Below are 24,599 nucleotides of genomic sequence, written 5' to 3'. Positions count from 1 at the left end.
GGAACCCTACCTATGTCCCGCGTGGCAGTTGGCACAGAGGCCCTGAGGCAGAAAGCAAGGGACACGCAGATTGGTGAGGTAACCTGCTGCCGTCTGTACCACCATTAGTTGGTTACCACAGCAACAACAGGAGAAAACAGGAGCCCAGAGAAGTGAGACAGAACATAAAAGATACCAACACATCAGAACACAAGACTGTTCATAAAACTTTATTACTGGAAACAAGCCAGCTTCCCATCGATACGAGAATGTGTTTAAGGGCTGTGCGTTCATACAGTCCTCTGCCACACCATCCTGGCCACGTTCTCGCTGGTTACTGCTGACTCCCCTTTATTTTAGTGTATGTGTAGTGAGCAATTTGATTCTGCTTTTAGATGAACTGGAAGCAATGCCCTCCTGTCACAGCGAAGTGTAGGATGGTCACGGTCCTTACAGAGCAAGAGGATGGGCTTTGGCCTCAGACGGACTTGGCGCTAATCTTCATCATTCGCTCGGCTTCCTCCGCCATAAAATGATAACCATCCCTACCTTGTGTCTATTTCACAGCACAGAACGCTTACTCCGCACCACACACTGTTCTAAGCCTCTCCAAATATTAACCCGTTCCATCCTCCCATCCCTCACTCCCATGAAGTAAATACTGTTTTATGCGTTTCCTAATGAAGGGACCGGGCACAGAGAGCTTACGTAACTCGGCAGGGCCACACAGCTGGTGAGTGGAGGAGTGCGCTGAGCCGGGATTTGAACGCCCCCCTGTCTGGCTGCAGAACCCGTGCCATCCAGCGGGAAAGAGGCGCACCCCCGGCCCCGCCGCGCAGAGAGGACTGCGCTCCGTGTCTGCCGTGCGTGCGGAGCCCCACCTCCCCACGCGGCGCACGGCTGCGAGGGCGGCCCCGGGGCCCCGCCCCCGGGCGCCTGCGGCGGGGGCAGCGGGTTCTTCTCCCGGTCCGCCGTCGGGGGCCGCTGCCCGCGGTCCCCGGCGCCGGGCGCGCCCCGCAAGATGTCCGGGCGCCGCGGCCGGCAGCCCGGGCCCCGCCTGTGCTGGCTACTGTGCTGCAGCGCCCTGCTGTCCCCGGCCACGGGCTACGTGATCGTGAGCTCCGTGTCCTGGGCCGTCACCAACGAGGTGGACGAGGAGCTAGACAGCGCCTCCACCGAGGAGGCGCTGCCCGCGCTGCTGGAAGACTCGGGCAGCATCTGGCAGCGGAGCTTCCCGGCCTCGGCGCACGAGGAGGAGTCTCACCTGCCGCCCCCGGAGGGCACCGCCCGCGCCAGGCCGCCCCCTGCGCCGCCCGGGATGTTCTCCTACCGGCGCGAGGGCAGCGCGAGGCTGCGCCCGGGCACCGCCCGCTTCCTGGCCCACGCCAGCGCCTGGGGCTGTCTGGCCACCGTGTCCGCCCACGAGAAGGTAAGCCACCCGACCGGGAGCGGCGTGCAGGGAACAGGGAGAGCCTGGGGCCACTCCCGCGCTCGGATCCAGGTCTAGCAGACGTGCGCTGGAGGCTGGATCGGCGTGGACAGCGTGTAATTAATGCAGCCAGATTGTGCTTCGGTTACCCTGGCACCCTGGCAAAGGCAGGAGGGGTGGGGGGGGGGTGCTGGGGGAGAGGACGACAAGCAGGCTTCCTGCCAGGTGGATAGGGACCGTAGCGCAGTCGAGAAGCGCAGTCTTGAAATGGCCAAAGAGGTGTGCAGATAACCAGCGCCCGACCAGAGACCTGGACAAAAGAAGCCTGAGTCACCTTTGGCATCACCAAGTAGCGCGTCCAGCCCCTGCCCGCCCATAGACCAGAGCTGCCCCATCACTTGCTGACCCCGAACCGGGGCTTTGGCGGAAATTTGCATTTTAAAAAATGGAATTCGAGAACTGTTCTGGAAAGGAGATTTATTGTGCGAAGCGTGTAAATGTTGGACTGACAGCGCTGTCGTCAGCTGCAGCTTTCATCCTTCGTTTCACAGATGTTTTACTCACCTGTTAGACATGATTCCACCTGAAGTGGAAATGCCGTGGATACATGATAAAGATGTAACATCCATACGTGTACACCCTCCAGAAAGCTTTTAGGGCTGTTAAGACAGATGTAAGGGTTTTATTACAGGGCAGTAATTTGAACTCCTATTTATATCATGCAAAAAAAAAAAAATACTGTTTTATGGAGTGTGTAAGTCATTGGCCAGGGGAAAGGTTCTGGGCCCAGCTCTGGGTCTCACCAGCTCAGAGACTGTGGCCAAGTCAATGGGTTCTCCACTTTGCTTTCCTCATCTATGAAATTAAGTGGTGGACTAGGTAGTTTTGAACGTCCTTTTTTGCTTTGAAAAAAAAATATCTAAATGACAACTTTTTTTTTTTTTTTTTTTTTTGCGGTACGCAGCCCTCTCATTGTTGTGGCCTCTCCCGTTGTGGAGCACAGGCTCCGGACGCGCAGGCCCAGCGGCCATGGCTCACGGACCCAACCGCTCCGTGGCATGTGGGATCTTCCCAGACCGGGGCACAAACCCGCGCCCCCTGCATCGGCAGGTGTACACTCAACCACTGCGCCACCAGGGAAGCCCGACAACTTTATTTTGATGAGAAATGATCATAAGGTCTTTCACAGCTTCCAAATAGTTCTTCACAGCTATATCTTATACTCCTAAGACATACCTTCGGAAGATACGAAGCTTAAATATGAAGCTGATCTTGGTTTAAAACACAGATCACTTCAAGCAATTAAAACTCTAGTGCCAGTGTATTCAAGGTATTATGACTTTCAACATCCCTTTTCTTAGCTTTGTTAGTAGTTCCCTTTTCCAGTATTGACCTATACTCCAAATGCAATAAATTCAGAGAACATTTACCATGTGCCTGGCACGTGTGCAAGACATGACTCTACTCAGTTTGTGAGTGACCAGCTGAGAAACAGGATCTGGGAATGATATATTAGCATTTTGTAGGATTCCTCAACGTTGGGTTTTCTAAAAGATTAAAACCACCCCTTATCACAATTCTACACGCTGTTGTCATGCGACACTTCGAAGACAAAGATAGACCCGAGTTCTGAGCTAAGTAACAATGAGGAACGCTCTGTGAAGGGTAAAGGTCATGATGCTGGACCCAGCAGGGCTTGGGAGAAACCTAAGAAGTATTTGTGTACGTGTCTGAGAATTTCATCTGCTCTACTGGATGATCGTGAGCAAAACATTGGTTTAGCATGTTTATGTGTCTTCCTTGAAGCTAGAAGGATAAGAAACCAAATTCCCATAAGTTGCTGAGTTATCCTATTAAAATATTATTGATTACAATTTTAAAATGTGACTAATAAGTGAGAAAGTGGTGTGACCCTAAAGGAAACAATACCAGAAAGTTCCTGGAGTCCAAAGACCAGGTAAGATGTTAGGTTAAGACTTAGATTCTGGGCTTCCCTGGTGGCGCAGTGGTTGAGAGTCCGCCTGCCGAGGCAGGGGACATGGGTTCGTGCCCTGATCCGGGAAGATCCCACATGCCGCGGAGCGGCTGGGCCCATGAGCCATGGCCGCTGGGCCTGCGCGTCCGGAGCCTGTGCTCCGCAATGGGAGAGACCACGACAGTGAGAGGCCCGTGTACCGCAAAAAAAAAAAAAAAAAAAAGACTTAGATTCTATCCCCAAAGTTGCCAAAAATATGGGGGAGGTGGTGAAGGCAGTGGGGCTCCCAAGGGCTAGCTTGTGAGAAAGGTTTTAGTGACCCTCCACCCTTCCATGATTTTCATTGCCTTTACCCCAAATAACTTTCCGTTTAATAGAGTGTGTTTGCTGTGTACCTGCAGCTTCAAGAATAATCCCCTCACCATCCCTCCTCTACAGATGCCACTGCTAAGCTCCTCTGTAGGAATTCTGGAGCCGTCACTGGGTGAAGTGGGCAGGTGGGGAACCACTTTGCTTTGATTCATGACCTGTCAAAACCACGGTGATGCCATGCTGCCCTCGCACCCCCAATGCTATATTTCCTGGTCAGAGACACAGACTGAGCTCCCAGCTCAAGTCAATCCACAACCCTGCATTGAAAAGGCCTTTTTTGGTGTTTGTTAGATCCCAGGACTGCCGTTTGGGAACTGCCTGCCGGTCAGTGACGGCCCCCTCAACAACAGCACGGGGGTTCCTTTCTTCTATGTGACACCCAAGGACCACCTGGTGGCTGATCTGATGAAGAACCCCACGGCCTCCCTCCTGCTGCCGGAATCTGAAGGAGAGTTCTGCAGGTAGGCAAGGGCCCGGCCTCCCCCATCCAGGTGCTCTGCACGAGGCAGGGAGGCTGTGGCTTTTTTTTTTTTTTAATTAATTAATTTATTTGTTTTTGGCTGTGTTGGGTCTTCGTTTCTGTGCGAGGGCTTTCTCTAATTGTGGCAAGCAGGGGCCCCTCTTCATCGCGGTGTGCGGGCCTCTCACTATCGCGGCCTCTCCCGTTGCGGAGCACAGGCTCCAGACGCGCAGGCTCAGTAATTGTGGCTCACAGGCCCAGTTGCTCCACGGCATGTGGGATCTTCCCAGACCAGGGCTCGAACCCGTGTCCCCTGCATCGGCAGACAGATTCTCAACCACTGCGCCACCAGGGAAGCCCGAGGCTGTGGCTTTAACGGGGCCCTGAGATGCAAAGCATTGTCTTTGCCACTTGGCTAGGGGGCAGGTTCTGGGCCCAGCTCTGGGTCTCACCAGCACCGAGACTGTGGCTAAGTCACTGGGTTCTCCACATTGCTTTCCTCATCTATGAAATTAAGTGGTGGACTAGGTAGTTTTGAAGGTTCTTTTTTGCTTTGAAAAAAATTATTGAAAGGACGACTTTATTCTGATAAAGTGATCTGAACTTCTTATGTGGCTTCCAAATGGTTTTTCACAGTTATATCTTAGGCTCCTAAGACACATCTCCAGAAGATACAAAACTTAAATATGAAGCTGATCTTGGTTTAGAATACAAGTCATTGCAAACAATTAAAAGCCTAGAGCCAATGTGTTCCAGATACATTGGCAACGTATGTTGTAGAAATGTATTTTCACGTGGAAAGAGTATATATAGCCGTGGAATCAGATCGATAGAATTCTACCACTCACCAAGCTGTGTGATTGGGGGCAAGTTATTGAACCTTTGGAGCCTCCGTTTCCTCGTCTGTAAAATGGGAATAGTGGTTTCTACCTCCTAGGGTGATGGAGAGAGTTGGAAAGATTTGCAGCGTCTTGCACAACACTGCATGGAGAAATGGCAGCTCTCTTTGTTACGGCAACGGTGGGGGTGGGGGAGGGGAGGGGAGGGGAGGAGGGGAGGGGAGGGGAGGGGAGGGGAGTGAAGGAAGAGCCAGTGGTTTGTCTCCAAGGCACATGCAGCATAGAATACACTTATTGTTTTGCAAATTAATTTCTACCTGCCCCAGTGAGGTGTGTGCAATAAAGACCCAGGGTCCCTTAAATCACTTTCTCAAAAACTCTCTCAGAGAAAGGACAGTTGGGCAAAAATGGAACACTGTATCCAACACCTTTGTCTGAAATCAGAATGTGGAGCTTGAGGTCCAATCCTGCCACTGCCGTGTCTGCGCCGAGCTTGGGGAGGGTGGGGGGCGGGACGCACGTGGGAGGGCACCCCTGCAGTAGCAGCAGAGGCAGCGGGGGACCTTGGGCAAGTCCCTTCACCTGTAACGTAGTGATGCTTTTAGAACTGGGATAAGATACCCCCAGCTCCAAAATGCTATGACTCTTTATGCAAAATATGAAAAACACATGCAGCAAACAAATGTGTCAGTTCTTTGAGGAGGGGAAGTGGTAATAATCAAAGCAACGATGCACCATAAAATGCAGCCTGGATAGGACCCTGTCGCTTACCCCTGGGAGCTGGTGGGAGATCCATCCATCAGGGTGGAGGCAGTTCAGCTGACCCAGTGCCCTATCGGGGATGGCAGGAAGCCAGGAAAAGGAGTGCCTCCTCTTTTCATGGAATAGTCTCCTTGTTCTTGACTATTTCATGGAATAGTCTCAACAAGCTTGCTGTTACTAGAAGTATATTCCCAGGTACCTTTCTAGACGTCTGAGGTGTTCCTCATTCCGGCAGCCTAAAGGCAGCCATTGTGCAGGGCACGTTGATCGCAGACCCCAGAGCACACCTGTCCCTGGAGGTGGGCACAGAATAGAGCAGAGGACGTACCGCAGCACTCAGGTTGTGGAGGGAATTGTCTCCTGGAAGGTCCCGGGCAGCCGTCAGCAGGAGCTTGGGGCCGTGAGAAATCCAGCTTAGAGAGGCCCTCTCTGGGGGCTGGGGCTGGGCACGCTTGGGGCCATGTGTGCGGACCCTCTTCGCAGCAGGTCGCGCTTGGAGTTGCAGACCTCCGTGCAGCACACCAGGGTACCTGGATGAGGCAACTCACGGCCGGAGGGGACCACCCAGCCCCACCCCACCCCCCAGGGCCAAGGCCACCAGTATCCCAGACCCTTGTAACTCTGGCCTGGAGGAGGAGGGATGAGCCACCACCCACTGGTACCCCTCTGTCTAAGCCCTCATGTGAAACTCTACTCCCTCGCACTGTGCCAGCTTCTGAAGTCTTAAAATACAATGTAAATAAATATCTACACAGTTAACTGTGGCCTTAGTAAGCATCGCGCCTCGAAGCAGGGATTGTCAGACAATGAGGCTCGTTGTCCCCCCGGGTCCACTACTTTCCAGGACCTGCTTCAGCCCAGGTGTGCTTCATCTGCGTGAAACTCACATTCCAAGTGCAGCATCACCCTGTAGGTTTTGCCTCCAGAATCTTGGTAATGTTGAGCAGAGACTTAACAAGTCAAAGGCGGGCAAAGAGCAGAGCCCTGAATTGAACAGCGCTCCTCGGGCCACGGGAGCGTAAAGAAGCATCAGGTGGAAACGTCCGTGGCTAAGAACGTCCCTGACAAGCACCTGCGTGAAGTTCAAGGGGCCGCCTGCAAGGCTGCAGGAAGCTGCCCCTCCTGCCTGATCCCGGCCTGCAGAGATTCCCACGGAGCAGGGAGAGCCAGAAAAGCACCCACTTCTCACGGTGATGACGGTAAATCCAGGACACCTGATCCTTTGACCTTTGGAAAGCATGAGAATCGCCTCCGTTCCGTGAAGCAGGTGTTCTTGTGAGCTGCAAACTTTCAGCAGCATTTTTACCCTCAGATCTGGTGCATTCTGTGCGCTCATGTCCCTCTGCCTGTCTGTGCACTGGGGTGGAGGTGGATTTTCCCTAAGCGGGAAGACAAAGCCAGGACCCGGCCTGTCTACACGATGCCTCCTGAGACTCCTGTAGGCCTGGGGGGCCATGTTTGTCTGAGGAGCCCTTAGAGCCTGAACCATAAACCAAGGTCGGACAGAGAGGGAGCAGCGTGGCCACTGATGCTCTGAGAGGAGGAAAGAGGTGCCTTCCCAGCCGTTTCCTGCAGGGTCCACTGGGCATCTCAGCTGCAGGCCTGCCTCTGCATCCAGCAGGGTTAGCCCTGGTTCCTGCAGAGTCTGGACTGGGGCAGTCTGGTGAGCTCGACCTCCACCGACAGGACATAGCTTGAGAAGGAAGCCGTCCAACAAACAGAAGCGAATGTAAGTCTGATTCCACTGCAAGGGCAGGCTGAGCTGGGCCTCTGTACTTCAGAGCTCCGTTGGGTGTACAGGACAATTGTATGTATAATGTGTATGTGTTTAATAAGCAGATGGGTGGACAAGACAGAGAGAGAGAGGGATGATGATAGATAGATAGATGTGTGTGTGTGTCTTCACATACTCAACTATTATCTGTTCTGGGAACATATACTACGGTTGCCCCCAACTGGTCTCCCCAGTTCACGCTCTCTCACCTTGATTTCATCCTCAATCCAATATCTGAAGTAATATTTCAAAACCCATATAAGACCCTGGGATTCTCCTGCTTAAACTCTTTCACTAGGAGAAATAGCAAACTCCTGAATGTGGCCTAGGAGGCCCTGCCTGGAGGACACCTGCCTCCCTCTCGGAATAAATAATAGTGGCTAATCCTTTGCTGATTGACTTAGTGTGTGACCTATACCCTAGTGTTATTAAATGGAGAGGTTTAACCTGAACGCTTGTAATCTAAACTGATGTGTGTGTCTGGCATACAGCTAAGAAATGCTTTTTAAAAAAATTGAGATATAATTGATGTATAACGTTGTGCATGGTGTTAATTTGATACATGTGTGTATTGCAGTGTGGTTATCCCTGAAGTCTTAGCCAACGTCTCTGTCACGTCACATAATTATCATTTCTTTTTTGGGGTGAGAACATTTAAGATCTAGTCTTTCAGCAACTTTGAAGTTTATAATACAGTATTGGGGGCTTTTTTGTTGGGTTTTGTTGTTGTTGTTGTTTTAAATTTTATTTTTTTGGCTGCGTTGGGTCTCAGTTGCGACACACGGGAGCGTAGCTGCTGCGCGCGGGCTTCTCTTTAGTTGTGGTGTGCGGATTTTCTCTTCTCTAGTTGAGGCACGTGAGCTCAATAGCTGTGGCACCCGGGCTTAGTTGCCCAGCGGCACGTGGGATCTTAGTTGCTTGAGCAGGGATCCAACCCACGTCCTCTGCATTGGAAGGCGGATTCTTTACCACTGGGCCACCAGGGAAGTCCCTGTAACACAGTACTGTTGAATATACTCTCTGTGTTGTGCATCAGATCTCCAGGACTTATTCGTCTTCTAACTGCGAGTTTGTGCGTTTTGACCAACATCTCCCCAGTTCCCGAACCCCCAGGCACTGGTAACCTGGTAACCATTAAATCTCTGTTTCTATGAGTCTGGCTTTTTTAGTTTCCACATATAAGGGATATCGTGCAGTATTTGTCTTTGTCTGATTTATCTCAGCATAATGTCCTCAAAGTCCATCCATGTATTGCAGATGGCATTATTTCACCCTTTCTTATGGCTGAGTAGTATTCAATGGTATATATAGGTACCACAACTTCTTTATCCATTCATCTGTTCATGGACATTTAGGTTGTTTCCACATCTAGGCTATTGTAAATAGTGCTGCTATGAACATTGGGGTGCATGTATCTTTTCGAATTAGAGTTTTCATCTTTTCTGGATATATGCCCAGGAGTGGGATGGCTGGATCATATGGTAGCTCTATTTTTAGTTTTTTAAGGAACATCCATACTGTTCTCTTTAGTGGCTATACCAATTTACATTCCCACCAACAGTGTAGGAAGGTTCCCTTTTCTCCACACCCTCTCCAGCATTTATTACTTGTAGACGTTTTGACGATGGCCATTCTAACCAGTGTGAGGCGATACCTCATTGTAGTTTTGATTTGCATTTCTCTAGTAATTAGCGATGTTGAGCATCTTTTCATGTACCTGTTGGCCATATGTATGTCTTCTTTGGAGAAATGTCTATTCAGATCTTCTGCCCAGTTTTTGATTGGGTTGTTTATTCTTTTGATATTGAGTTGTATGAGCTGTTTGTATATTTTGGATATTAACCCCTTTTCAGTCGCATCATTTGCACATATTTTCTCCCAGTCCATAGGTTGTCTTTTTGTTTTGTTGATTGTTTCCTTTGCTGTACAAAAGCTTTTAAGTTTGATTACGTCCCATTTGTTTATGTTTGCTTTTATTTCTTTTGCCTTTGGAGACTGATCTAAGAAAATATGCCTATGATTTATGTCTGAGAATGCTTTACCTATGTTCTCTTCTAGGAGTTTTATTTAGGTCTTTAAACCATTTTGAGTTTAGTTTTGTGTACGGTGTGTGTGGGTGTTCTAACTCCATTGATTTATGTGTAGCTGTCCAGCTTTTCCCAACACCATTTGTTGAAGAGACTGTCTTTCCTCCATTGTTGTTCTTGCCTTCTTTGTCGAAGGTTAATTGGCCATAGGTGTGTGGGCTTATTTCTGGGCTCTCGATTCTGTTCCATTGATCTACTTGTCCATTTTGGGGGGGCACAGTCGTCTTGACTCCCATCTCAGGACATATTGAATTAGGTGCTATTACCCTGTCCTTCTTCCTAGAGGAGAAAATTTGGAAAATGAATCAGACAGGATGATAAGTAGAGAATGACTTTCAGTACTGAAAAAGGACAGAGTAACCAAGGAAAGTTTCTGGAGTATCTTACCTATTCAGCACCTCACTTTGTGCTGGAGAGGGAAGGGGAAATCTGCAGGCCTTCTGGCTTCATGGGTAGCTGGAGTCAAGATAGTCCGAGAGTGGAAAAGACAGAATAAGTGAGAACAGCGTCTAGATTGCTACAGGGAGGCTAAAAAGAGCAAACTCTCACAAATTAGAGTAGTAGAGTGACTTTCCATTCCATGGAGACAGAGTGAGGGTGACAGCCTTGCCCCTCCCCCAGCCCAAAGATGAGAACCACTTGGGGGACGAGGCTTCATAGTTTGAAGGAGCTCGGAGGTGAGTTCTGACACTTCTTTAGGTTGGTTAGGACGTGGGGTGGGTCTGATAGGCGTTTCCTGGGTTTCCAGTGAAGCCTGCTGAGAACCGCGGTCCAGCCCCCGGATGACTCACATCATTTATAAAACAAAGTCAAGTTACAGTCTGAGAATGGTAGGAAGGGAAGTGGCTTTTCCACCTCATCATTCATCACATCCATCCAAACCAGAACCTACAAACATGTCTTGCCTAATTATTGTTAGTTTGTTTACAGTTTGTTTTATTCACTTATTCCGTTTACCCCTTTGTGCTGTGATTTCTTCATTTAATTCATTAGATGAATTAGGGATGTGAATCTGTTTCCTAGCTCAGGTGAAGATGACAAGTTGAGAATAAGATTCCAGTTTGCAAAATTCACCAGCAATCAGCAACCTCTTCTTTCCCATTTCCTCTCCCTTCAACACATCAGCCTGTACAGATGCTCCTGGGACGCAGTGAATTTGTGCTCAGACCGGGGGCCCAGTTGGATGGAGATTCACTAAAAATGGACTTGACAAAGAAAGCCCACTTGAGAAATTTCTCTTCCATTGCAACGTCTTTCCTTACCGAGCACGCAGGCCTGAATGCCGTGGGCCTACGTTTTGCATCTTCTTAGCCAAAGCAAAGCAAGCCCTCAGGACCAGAATGAACCGCATTCTGCTGGCGTAGGCTCATCTTTCGTGTTGAAGATCTGGAAATATATGGAATCCGGAGGCTTTTCCTAAAATGAAAAAATGTTTTCATTTGATAGTTTGGGCAAATGCTAGGTTTCTAGAAAGACAGAGTTGATTATCAAGAAAGGAAGATCTGAAGACGCTTTTTTTCCTTTTCCCCAAAAGGCTTTTAACAACAGGTGGTCGTGGCCATTGCCATGGGTCACAGCCCCTTTCCTGTCCCAGGCCGAAAGCATCCCTGCGCAAACAGTGGTCAGAGCTCTAACTGACCAGGCCTCTGTGATTTGGCATCAGAGGAGATGCTAAGATTCTAGTTTTTAAAGCTATCTAGTTTCTGAAGGAGAGGTACCAGACCATGACTAGATTGAAGCCCTGTGGGCATATTGGACCAAGAATGGGAGCCTTTCAGAATGATGACCCATAAGGGGTGCCTATTACAGAGGCAATTCAGCGCTGCAGAATCACACATCAAAAGGGGTTGCTCACATGCAGTTTCGGGCAATGTGCTTGAGCGTAGATTCCTGCCCTAGCCTATGAGCAGGTCCTGCATTTTATAGGCATGTTGACAGGAGAAGAAACTGCTTTGGTGAAACAGGATAAGTAAGAGGAGGCTGTTGGTGGGAGGGTGGACCTGCCTTTATGTGCCGCTATGTGCCGTGGGCACCGGATGAACACTTTGCACAGACAACCAAATTGTATGCACTGAGTTTAATCCTTTTTTTCTGTGCTGAAAATAAAAAGAGATTCCAGAAATCTAAATGCCCGTTAGCCATCTCTATGTTTTTAACTGTTTTTGTCAGAAGAAAAGATATTGTTGAATGATAGCTGAAAGCCTCAGCCCAGCCTAATTCCAAACGCAGGCTCTGCGAGTTGCTGCCTAGAACTGCGGAGAGGGCGCGCTTCCATGGTTCTTTAGATGAGCCCCGTCAGATGAGCTTACAGAATAAGCCTGTGATTGCAGTAGCTTGCCTTCTAATAGCCAAGATGTGTCTCACGTCCACCTGGGACATGACGAGCATTTCAAAGTACAGGGCCCAGCCCTAATCAGATAAAGACGCTGAGTTCCAGTTCTCTTCTCTGAATTGTGTTCATTCCCCTTGAAGGCAACATATAAATCTTCTAAATAAATTGCTCTCTGGCCAGATTCATGTCACCTCTTCTCCTATGCCCACACATTCCTGTAATCAGAAAGTTAACATTAACTCAAGTAACTTTTATTTATTTATTTATTTATTTTATTTTATTTATTTCTTTTTGGCTGTGTTGGGTTTTTGTTGCTGCGCGCGGGCTTCCTCTAGTTGCGGCGGGGGCTACTCTTTGTTGCGGTGTGCAGGCTTCTCATTGCAGTGGCTTCTCCTGTCGTGGAGCATGGGATCTAGACACACAGGCTTCAGTAGTTGTGGCACGTGGGCTTAGTTGCTCCGAGGCATGTGGGATCTTCCCGGACCAGGGCTTGGACACGTGTCCCCTGCATTTGCAGGCGGATTCTTAACCACTGTGCCACCAGGGAAGCCCTCAAGTAGCTTTTAAAAGAGCTGTCTGGGGACTTCCCTGGCGGTGCGTGTTCGAGCCCTGGTCCGGGAAGATCCCACGTGCCCCAGAGCAACTAAGCCCGTGCGCCACAACTACTGAACCTGCACTCTAGAGCCTGTGAGCCACAACTACTGAGCCTGCGTGCCACAAATACTGAGCCTACGTGCCACAACTACTGAAGCCCGTGCACCTAGAGCCCGTGCTCCGGAACAAGAGAAGCCACTGCGATGAGAAGCCCGTGCACTGCAACGAAGAGTAGCCCCTGCTCGCCACAACTAGAGAAAGCCCAGGTGCAGCAACAAAGACCCAATGCAGCCAAAAATAAATAAGTAAATAAATAAAATTTAAAATAAAATAAAATAAAAGAGCTGTCTGGGAGGAGTCAGAGAACCCCACAGAGAGAAAGCTTAGTGAGCAGATGTTTGAGTATTCTCTTCCTTCTTCTGCTCATTTCTCTGGCCAGCTCACCTAGCAACCTGCAACCACTTCTCTCTCCCTTATTTTGTTTCAGCTCCATGAATTTTTGTCCCCACGGTTCCCAGGGGATCCATTTCCTGAAGCCACTGATGATTCCAGTTTCTCTGTCCTTATGTTACCATTTTCCTGCACCTTCCAGCTACTTCTTGCCATCCGGTTCACAAACGTTCTACTTACCTGTTAGACATGATTCCACTGTGAGCTGAAATGACATGAATTGACAATGAGGTTGTAAGTCCCATACATATACACCCGCCAGAAAGCTTTTAGAGTTGTTAAGGTAGATGTAAGCATCTTATTACAAGGCCCCTAGCCTCTGGCAGTCACCAGTTTATCTTCTGTCTCCGTGGACTTGCCTATCCTGGACATTTCATATAAATGGAATCATATAATATGTGGCTTTTTAAACTTAACTATAGTTGATTTACAATATTGTGTTAGTTGCAGGTGTACATCTTCAGGTTTTCCATTATAGGTTATTATTAAGATACTGAATATACTTCTGGGTGCAGTACAGTAAATCCTTGTTGCTTACCTGTTTTATATGTAGTGGTGTGTATCTGTTAATACCATACTCCTAATTTATCCCTCTCCTTCCCTTTCCTTTTTGGTAACCATAAGTTTGTTTTCTACGTCTGTGAGTCTGTTTCTGTTTTGTAAATAAGTTGTATTTTGGGGGGGGATTCCACATGTAAGTGATGTCATATAATATTTGTCTTTCTCTGTTTGACTTCACTTAGTATGATAATCTCTAGATCCGTCCATGTTGCTGCAAATGGCAATATTTCATTCCTTTTTTTACGGCTGAGTGATGGTTCATTGTATATATGTACCACATCTTCTTTATCCATTCATCTGTTGATGGACACAAGTTACTTCCGTGTCCTGGCTATTGTAAATAGTCTGCTATGAACATTGGTGTGTATTATGTGGGTTTTGTGACTACTTTCTTTCACTTAGCACAATGTTTTCTGGGTTCGTTATGTTGTAACATGTATCAGTACTTCATTCCTTTTTCTAGACAAATACTATTCCATTGTACGAATATGCCACATCTTCTTTATCCAGCCATCAGTTGATGGAAATTTGTTTCCACATTTTGGCTGTTAGAATGCGGCTGTGAGAATTTGTGTGTAAGTTTTGTATGGACATATGTTTTCCATTCTCTTTGGTATGTATCTAGGTGTGGAATTGCTGGATCACATGGTAACTGTGTTTAACGTTTTGCAGAACTGTCTTCCTCAGTGGCTGCACCGCTTTATATTCCCACCAGCAATGTATGAGGGCTCCAGCTCGTCCACATTCTCGCCAACACTTGTTATTGTCAGCCTTTTTTTTTTTGCGGTACGCAGGCCTCTCACTGTTGTGACCTCTCCCGTTGCGGAGCACAGGCTCCGGACGCGCAGGCTCAGCAGCCATGGCTCACGGGCCCAGCCGCTCTGCGGCATGTGGGATCCTCCCAGACCGGGGCACGAACCTGCGTCCCCTGCATCGGCAGGCGGACTCTCAACCACTGCGCCACCAGGGAAGCCCTTGCCTGCCTTTCTTATTATAGCTATCCTAATGGGTGCAAAGTGGTGTCGCACTGTGGTTTTGTTATGCATTTCCCTAATGACTAATGATGCTGAGTGTCTTCTTATGTGTTTATTGGCTATTTGTAAATCTTCTTTGGAGAACTGTCTATTCAAAGCCTTTACCTATTTTTAAATTGGATTATTTGTCTTTCTATATTAGATTGTAAGAGTTCTTTATACATTCTGGATATGACCCTTATCAGACATATAATCTGCAAGTATTTTCCTAATGCATTTTAATCTAATTTTCTCTTCTTTTGTCATTGGAAGAAACAGAAAAACTAAAGATTCAATATGACATTCCAATTGTACATATTCTTGGTCAATGTCCTTTTGCTTCTTCCTTTTTTTTTTTTCTTTCCCTAACTTTTAAATTTGGGCTTTTTTTAAAAAAAAAAAAAAAAGATTTTTTAAAATTGAAGTATCTTTTGCTTCTATAAGCTGGGCCTTCCCCATGAGAAAAACACACAATTGAAGTAACTTTCCTGAGATAATACAGAAGTGTACCTAAATTATCTAGTGTGTAGAAATACTAAGAAAATGTCTGACCAAGGAAAGAAAAAGATTTTAATTAATCGGCTTACGAAGGGATTTGAGAAGGAAAGCTGATACTCTAATAATGTAAAGACAAAGTAGGAGATACTGATAATGAATTCAATTGAACATTAATGGAATTAGGCATCCTTTGTACAAAGGAACATACTAAATGTGGCATTGAGAATGAGAATTTGTCCTTCCAGTGATATTCATTGAGCACTTCACTAATGCCAGGCGTGCATAGGTAAGACCTAAGAGACACAGGCTCCTCCCTGCTTACTTGTCATCAGTCATTTGAATCCAGAGAGTGAGATCTAACACATGACCACATATATAAAGGGCCCCCCTTTGTTAAAACCATGCCCTTCCACAACAGGGGAGGAGTAGAATTCCACATTGTACCTGTGGTTTCCACCAGCTCAGCATCTTTTCTTCCTGTCTGTCCATCCACCTCTCCATCCTTTCCGTTTCATGCAACTCAACCTGACTTGGCCTTCAAATGTAAGACACTAACCTCCTGAAAGTTCCTTCCATTCTTTACTGCTCTATTCCCATCTTAAGGCTGTGTTCAAATTTTCTAGTCCCAGTAATTGTTCCCCAGGATGCATTTCATTTTCTGTCTGACTTTCGTTCTTTTCACTCGTGAGGACTGCCTGGGTCTCAGTCCCTGGGCCCAGACCCAGACCCCTCCCTCCGAGAAGACCACTCGGCCCCATTAGTCTGCCAGGACAGGGGGTGACGGCACGCGCTCCCGGCCCCTTGCTGATCCTGCTTCACTCGCTTCCTTTCCGCCTTTTTCTCCTGGTTGACTGAGCTGCAGGCACATGTGACTCATGCAGCAGCAAAGCTTTCCCTGGAAAATGGGACAAGACTCCAGTGTACTTAGAAGTGCTTTCAGCCTGGCAGAGCCCTGTCCATCCACTCCTGCCTTTCATTTTCCAGGTTAGGAAACTGAGGGCCTGAAAGCTGGAAGACAGACGAATGGATGATATGGTATTCAGTTTCCGTAACATCCCCTGTCTCCACCACACCATCTCTGCAGCTGGCTCTCCTCCTGGCCCAGCACCCCCTGCCACCCGGCTTCTGCTCTCCCTGTCGACCCCGTCTTTCCTTTCAAGTGAATGAAGTGGTCCAGCACCAGGCAGCTTCCCCTCTTCTAGTTCATCGTTTGCTGCACACCTCTCAGCAAGGTAGACAATAGGATTTTGGAAAAGAACAACTGAACCTTCAGTGCAGGGATGGGGATGCTAGGTAATGTGTGTGTTACACGTTAGACTAGAGAGACAGCCCCTGGAGGTGCCGTGATGCGGGATAAGGAAGAAAGCTGAGCGCACTCTGAGGGTTCCTGACTCTGTGGGGGCTGCTGTCCTATTTCATTCTTTCTTTCTTTTTTTTGGGGGGGGGGTGTGCTGTGCCTCACGGCATGCGGGATCTTAGTTCCCGGATCAGGGATCAAATCCATGTCCCCAGCAGTGGAAGTGCAGAGTCTTAACCAGTGACCCACCGGGGAATTCCCTGCTGTGCTATTTCAACATCATCCAGGCTGAGGCCAGGGGGACCATGGTGGAGTTAAGATTCTCAGGTGGCCGCAGCTGAGCACTGCGCCCTGCCGGCCCAGGGCGGGGTCTCAGCTGAGCCGGCAGATGGCAGAGGGAGCTTGGCTGGATCACGGAAGTGGTTGATTCTGACCAGGTTTGATTCTGGGACCCTGTGGCCTGGGAACAGGACCAGGTTTGAATTTGGAACTGCCTGGCAGGCTGCAGGGTAACTAAGCCATGCTTGGGGAGCAGGCTGAGACCAGGAGAGACGCCAGGTTTGCTTGTAAAATGCAGACTCCTGGGCTCCAGCTGTCTCTGATGAAAGGAGCTTAGAATCTGCATCTTCACGGAACCACTCAGGAATTCTTAACACATACTTAAGTTTGATTGCTCCAGTATTAGAAGAAAGCTTCTGATTTGAGGTTCATCGATTTGACTCCTAAACCCACCAAGTAATACCTACCTACCTGGGTGCTTCCCTGGTGGTGCCGTGCCGTTAAGAGTCCATGCTCCTAATGCAGGGGCCCCAGGTTCGATCCCTGGTCAGGGGACTGTTATAGATCCCACACGCCTCAACTAAAGATCCTGCAGGTGGCAACGAAGATCCCGCGTGCCGCAACTGAGACCCAGCGCAGCCAAATAAATGAATGAATGAATAAATAAATAAATAAAAATACGTGACTGCCCTGAACAACCTACTTAACTTATCTAGGCCTCAATTTCCTTAACCCTAAAATGGGAACAGCAGTACTCCCGTGTGCTGTGGGAATGCAATGTTTCAGTGAGCGTAAAGTTTCCAGCGCGTGGTCAGTACTAATAAGTGGTAGCTATCGTCATGAGCAGCTGTTTCCTCTGTGCAGGAGTCGGGGTGACAGAGATGGGCAGAGGAGGAGAGCATTGACCGTGCCCTGTCTCCACTGCATCCCTCAGAGGCATAAGAGCAATCGTGTAGCTGGTACTTCTTCTGTGCCAAGCACTGTTCTAAGCAACAGAGACGTATAACCCATGTGACCCTTTCAAGGTGCTCACGAGAGAGGTGCTATTGTTAGCCCCTTTTTACAGATGAGGAAACTGAGGCCCAGAGAGAATGAGGAACTTGGACTTGGACCACAGTCCAAGTTCTAATGGGGGCTGAGATTCAATCCCAGACACCTGGGCTGCTCAGCCCTGCTGCTCCGCCGTACCCCCTGCCCGCTCACAGCAGCTGCCGCCTGAAAGCAGGGAACCTCCCCACCTACCTCTCAGAGAGAACTGAGTCAGAAGCTGCAAAATCTACAAAAATACAGAAATGTTGTCTGTTTTAAGTTGTTCAAATATAACTTCCATCGTGTGAGTTGCACTGAGATAGAAGCAAGACATGAAATCTGTTTTAAATTCATACAGGTGCAGGCTGCCCGTCTGTTGCAATGAAACATCCATTTCAGCATCTACGTGTTAGGCACAGAGATGAAAGGTAATAGTACCCCCCACACCTTTGAGAGGAGGAAAAGGTTGTAAGACACACGTGGAAATCCTTCTAGAACAAGCTGAGCGTGGTAAATCCTCCAGGAGACATTGGCCTGGAAATGGTTGATGGAGAGAGTGTCTCATGAAGGAGGCTTGGCGTCTTCACTCTCTCTGCTCTCCCTGCTGTACCCCATCCGCTCCCAAACACTGCACTTACATGCCAGTGACTCCCAAACTTATATTCCCATCTGCGACCTCTCATCTGAGTTCCGGACCCCAACTCCAGCTGCTTCCTGGACATCTCCACTTGGACATCTCACGGACCCCTCGAGCTCAGCCTCTTCCTCCTTCCCCAGAGGGCTCCTCTTCCTGGGCTCCCCATCCATTTGGCTGTTCAGAGCAGACCCTTGGGTACCACGATTCGCTTCTTCTTCTTCTTACACAACCAGTCAGCTGCGTCCAACTGGTCTACCTCCCAGACCTCTCCCCCAGTTGACTACTTCTCTTCAGCTTGCTTCTCCCCACCACCTGGCCCAAGACTCTACTGTTGCTCACCTGGACTCTTTAAATACTCCTGACCAGTGTCCCTGGATGCCTGTTTGCCCCTTTCCAACCCACTTTCCATCCTAAAACTGGAGGGATCTTTTCAAAAAGCACATCTCATCATTCCATTACCCTGCTTAAAATTCTTCAATGTTTTCCCATTGCTCTTAGGATGAAATTTTAACATCTTAACATGGCCTCTGCGGCCTCTGTGGTCCACCCCTGGCAGTGCCAGTGTCTGTGGCATCACCCTTCCCCTTTGTGCTGGCCCCAGTGGTCTTATGGCTCTTTTCTGCCTGGGGACCTTTGCCCTTGCTCTTCCTTCTATCTACACTGATTTCCCTGCCTTTACCTAACTAATTCCCACTCATTTCCTAGGTTTCTGGGTTGATGTTATAACGTGGAAGCCTGCCTGTGTTTTGAGGGTCAGGAAACATAGACAAGTTTCCATGTTATAGTAGCAAGTGAATAAATCATTAATTGTACAGCAGGCTGTCTGACGTCTGCCCCTCCTGCTAGAACGTAAGTCTCATGAGGGCCAGGACTGTGTCCTTCTGACTCTCCACCAGCCCCAGAGCCTTGAACGTAATGAGCCTATGTTCAACTAATGTTTACTGGGTGAATATATGGAATATTTGAGTTAGGCCTTGAGGGATGGTGTATAGTTTTCTATTGCTGCTGTGATAAATTGCCTCAAATTTGCGGTTCAAAACCACACAGGTTTATTCTCTTACAGTCCTGGAGGTCAGAAATCTGAAATGAGTCTTATGGAGCTACGATCAAGGTGTTGGCAGGGCAGGTTCCCCCTGGAGGCTCTGAGAGGAGAATTTGTTTCCTTGCCGTTTTCAGCTCCTAGAGGCCACCCGCATCTCTTGGCATCTGGCCCCTTCCTTGCATCATCTAACCTGTCGATCCCGTTTCCTGGATCCTACAGCTCTGATTTTCCACCTCCCTGTCTAAGGACCCTTGTGATTTCATTGGGCCCACCAGATAATCCAGGATAATCTTCCCATATCAAGTTCCTTAACTTAATCATATCTGTAAAGTCCATGTTGCCATACAAGGTAACAGTCACACGTTCTGGGCACTAGGACGTGGACATCTTTGTGGGGAGACCTTATTCAACGCACCGCAGATGGATGTACCAGTCTCAATGCATTTGCAAGTGTAGATGGAGACATGGTAATTTATTCTAACGTATGCTAAGGCACTTATTGGTGTTTTGGGGGAGTCATGATCGTTCTTATTTATAATATACATGCTTTTAAAATATAGATATTAAAATGACTCAAACACATGTGATAGTCAATCAACGAATGTTAATTTTAATATATTCTTAGCATGGCGAAATGATAGAGAAAGGTGAAAACTGCAGAGAAAAGGGTTATAAATTGAGCAGTCTGCTTAATCGTGACCTGTCAGAGTGAACTGTTTTTAGCATCCCCGCTCCTCTCCTGCCTGGAAGTGGACCTAGTTCCCCCTTTTGCATGTCTTGTCCCTTTGTGTATGACTGCCTGGGGTTTATTGAATCATAAGATTTGATGCTGCATAAGAGAAAATCCTAGCCCAAGATGCTTACAGAAATGTAGCACTCTGTCCTTTAAAGACATATGGCCAAGGCTTCCAAATAACACAAATTTCATTCCAAGAAACTCAGAGAAGCCATGGATAAGAGCATTGAACTGAAGGGTGGAAAAGGCATCAACACAGCATGAGAATGGACCAATTTGTTCAGAGTCTCAAAAAAACAGAGGCTGGGAGGGTCTGCAGATGAACCCCAAATAACTTTCATAGTTATTCCAGAACAGACCATTTTTTTAAATGTTTGTGCACCCAAAACTGAGAAGAAGCAACCACCTCCAGGCAGTAGTAGTTGGGGAGGCTGGCACGACGTAAAGGCCATCCCTTTCTTCGATAGGTTTATTGCTGGGTGATAAGTCAGGAAGACGATTGTCTACTCACTGTATGTGGATTTCCCTGAGGCCCTTGACAGAAAGCCTGAGTGATGTTCTTATCGACAAGACAGAATAATACGAACAAGGGATCGTAGTGCTGGGTAGGCTTCTTTCTCTCGCGTGTAATACATTTGTTTCTCTTACACCTAATTTCACGAAGATGTGAAACTGTGCATGGATGGATGACTGGCGGGAGCCCCGAAGGTGTTGATTAATAGGAGGGGGTTTCATCTGAGTGCTGAGGGGAGGATGTTTCTGGTTCCTTGGCCATTTACAGCCCCTGGAAAGTGGTGGGAACCTGGGAGCCAGTGGAAGGGTCCTGGGTTGAACCACGTGGGAGCTTGAGACACTGAATCGTGTTGGAGAGACACAGAAAAATTGTCAGGAGAAGCTGAAGCCACAGCCAGGAAAATGGTGCCAAGAAGGAAGGAGAAAACTGGGGGGGGGGGGATTTAACTGGGACAGTGTGAGGCTTTATACTGGTATGCCATAAAATTAGAATTAAATCAAATTTAATATAAAAATTTAGATGAAGTAACATAACATAACAACACGACATAGACACGCTTCCCTGGAAGGATGGAGTAGGGAGTGGCGGACGTGACCTACTCCTCTACTTCGTGAACCTTCTGCTCGAGCAATGAGGTCCATCCTGGATACTAAAGTTTAACAAGAATATTGACAAACCAGCAAGTCTAAAAGCAGCCAGACTGAAACAAGTCTTGAGAAATAGGTAAGTGCTTTCGGCAGATGTCTGAAAGGCCAGGCCAGAAAATGGCAGCTCTGTTTGTTCTGATGTCGCCCTGGAGGCGCGAGCAGAACAGGTGGGTGGAAGCCACAGAGGCCTCGCGGTTTCCTCTCCACTGCCACCCTCTCCTTACCTTCAGCATCGTGCGGATGGTCGATCCTACACCCGCGCTTCTCCAGCAAGGTTTTCACTTCCTCGGCCACATCCAGATCTGGTAGCACACGCCCCACGTCCGAATCTCTGTTCTGAGCATCCTACCCCGGGCCCTTCTTGCCTGAGTCACCGCATGGAGCCCAGCAGTCCTCTGCCCCATCACCATCTCATCTCACCACGGTCAGCGCCTCCTGGCTCCCCTTCCCCTTCACCCAGCTCAGACTCCATGGTCTGTCTTTATAACCCCCCACCCAAGACCACCTGCAAGTTCTCTGCCCCTCTCCCTCTGAAGCACCCCTGGCTACATCCAACCCCGTTCAACCCTGATCCCTCCTCCTCTACTCCTGCACCCAGGAGGCTCCGAGTTACAGGAACAAACCACATGGCCAGGCTGACTCTCCCACTTTAAATTCATGAACAGAATCCTCCCATGCATTCCAACATCACTGGAAGATTCTCCATCTCCCACCAAGGCTCCTTTCCCACCCTCAGGTTCACGCCTACTCCCTGTTTTTCGGACCAAATCTACTCATCCCCTCCAGTCTCTCTGGGTTGCAGGTGACACCCACGTTTCTTTGACAAAATGCAGACGCCTCTCAGCCTCTCTCCTCTCCCTCCACTAGTCTGTAAATGTACCTGTGTCTGTGCCAGTGGGTCTCAAACAGACGTGGGGGGACCCCTCCCCAGGGACATTTGGCAATGTCTGGAGATGGTTTTGGTTGTTACAACTTGGGGAAGGAGGGTGCTCCTGCAATCCCGTGGGTAGAACCCAGAGACGCTCCTAAATGTTCTACAATGCACAGGACACCCCCAGCCCGATGAACTGCTCAGCCTCAAGTGTCAATAGCACCAAAGTGAGAAACTGCTCTACACCAGCTGTCCTTCACTTACTAAGAGAAAGCGACACATCGCTGTGTGTTCCCAAGTCAGGTCCGGCTGCTCGGCGCTCGAAAATCAATACTCGAGAGAGACAGATGTTGGTAGAAAGGAAAGTTGCTTCTCAGCAGAACGCCAGCCATCTGGGGAGATGGTGGACTCAGGGTCCCCCAAAAACCATCTCCGAAGATTCTGCTCGGCCATGAAAGTTCTTAAAGGGAAAAAAGGGAAGTCATCTCAGTTAATCATAGAGATGGGGGATCCGAGTGGCGCTGCGCCCCACTGTGTGCAGGCTCATCGACTTCCTGGGCTCTTTCTTTAGATGCTATCTCGTTCACACAGTTTGCTTTTGAGATCACTGCAGGGGAAGCTGGGGAAGAGATCTGGTCATCTGTTAATTACTTCTTCATTTCCACTTCTTTGACCTAGGGAAAGAGCCAACAGATTAGGCGAGGCGTTGTGTGATCAAAAGGTTTGAAAGGGGTGCTAGGGCCGGAGATGAGTAGAGCGTGGGGGCGCCTGGTTTGAGGTTCGTGACTAGATAAAAGGGGCCTCCTGCAAAGAGCTCTTTCCTGCAGAGCTGCCTACATGGGGGTTCTGCTGTGTTTTGGGTGGCACAGTTCATTGTGCAAGAAAGTCCCATGCATCACAGGACATTTCGGATTCCCCGTCCCTGCCCAGTAAATGCAAGTAGAGCCCCCAGCCCAGTCACTGGGGCAAAGGTGCTCCACAGATTTCCCAGCTTCCCTTATGGGCAGAAACACTTCCTGGCTGAGAACCACTGTACGTGGATCGGATGGTGATTGACATTGTATCCCTGTCACTTGGGGACTGCATGAAACAAATTTTTTTTCTCTATTTTAAAGAATTGAAACAAAGTTGAATATTTTAATGTCATTCACCCAATATGTCTATGCGTATTGGCTTAACTTCCTAAATCCAAAAAGAACATACTGTCTGCTTTTCTCTAACATTTTTCTTTACCACTGAACACAAATACATCAAAATAAGACAGGCCTTTAAATGTATCGTACTAACCAACAAGACATAAAGTGTTTGGGAAGGTTGAATGTAAATTTATTAGAAAAATGCATCCCTTGTGAAGCTCTTAGAAAATTGTAGCTCATAAAAATGTGAGTATAAAAAAAACTGTAGCAAAAGGAGGATTACTTATCTTAAAGGATTGCTCAAAGAAAGCAATCTTCTCACGTAATTGGAAGTCATTTAAGCGCTCAACCGCTGTCTCATTGTTTCCTTTATAGCCCCTGGGTCATCTAATCCACTCTTTTACCCACAAGGTTCTAGAGCTGACTGTTCTTTCTATTTAATAGCATTCTGGAACCCGGGTATGGATGGGCCCATGCTTTGACACAGTATTGCCTTTTGGATCTCTGCCTGTGGGCGTGAAGCCGTCTCCCTGTAAAAAACAGACTCTTTATCTTTTGGTCCCTGAGTTCCCTGACTTAAACTATCAAATTCTATATTAGATTCTGTTGGAGGAGGGACTTCCCTGTGGTGGTCCAGGGGCTAAGACTCCATGCTCCCAATGCAGGGGGCCCGGGTTCGATCCTGGTCAAGGAACTAGATCCCTTGTGGAATGTTTTACAAGTATTACATGTGTTATGATAGAAATATATATAGGGCACAAGTTTATATGAGTGGTGGAGCAAGTTACTTGGAATGAGCTAAGTTTTAATATGTTCATTAGGCAACCAGTGATAGGTAAGTGTGTGCGTGCACACACACGTAAACATGCATATGTGTGTTCATGCATGTGGAGGGTTCATCATTCTAGGAAGATAGAATGGTGTGAGAAAGGCTGGGAGGTTTGAATCTTGGTGTAAAAGTAATTATTTATGTCCAGAGAGCTGCAAAGGATAAGGCCAGGAAAAAAGACAAATACCTGACCATTAGGAACATTTTGTACCGTATTTTCAGATTTTGGTTGTGCTTGTATAAGTAGAGGGGTATTAAAAGTACATGAAATTAGAAGGTGACAATTTTTTATTTTAGAAAGATTACTCTAGCAATAATGTAAAGGAAACCATGCCATCAATGTATGAATAATAAATTAATAATAACCAAAAACAATGATTCTGTTGGAGGAAAAATTAGAATAAAAAGGTTAAAAATAAGTTCCAGGCTGGGGTGTGCAAGCATTCCCCCTAGCAGA

General features: G+C 47.9%; 1 protein-coding gene across 1 annotated transcript in view; it reads left to right on the top strand.

Moving 5' to 3' along the window:
- Nucleotides 1-1,000: 1,000 nt before the first annotated feature.
- The window catches only part of CREG2 (cellular repressor of E1A stimulated genes 2), a gene marked incomplete at both ends in the record, with an annotated part of 36,344 nt that continues 12,745 nt past the window's right edge, over nt 1,001-24,599 (top strand). The window contains 2 exons of the mRNA XM_082672854.1: nt 1,001-1,408; nt 4,047-4,216. Coding sequence (XP_082528980.1) covers nt 1,001-1,408; nt 4,047-4,216 — 578 coding nt within the window. The remainder of the gene's footprint in view (nt 1,409-4,046; nt 4,217-24,599) is intronic.

This window comes from Grampus griseus (genome assembly GCF_964374135.1).
Source record: "Grampus griseus genome assembly, chromosome: 15".
In the NCBI taxonomy this organism is placed as follows: Eukaryota; Metazoa; Chordata; class Mammalia; order Artiodactyla; family Delphinidae; genus Grampus; species Grampus griseus.
Note: the sequence above shows the minus strand (reverse complement) of the source record. Positions and strands in the feature narration are given on the sequence as shown.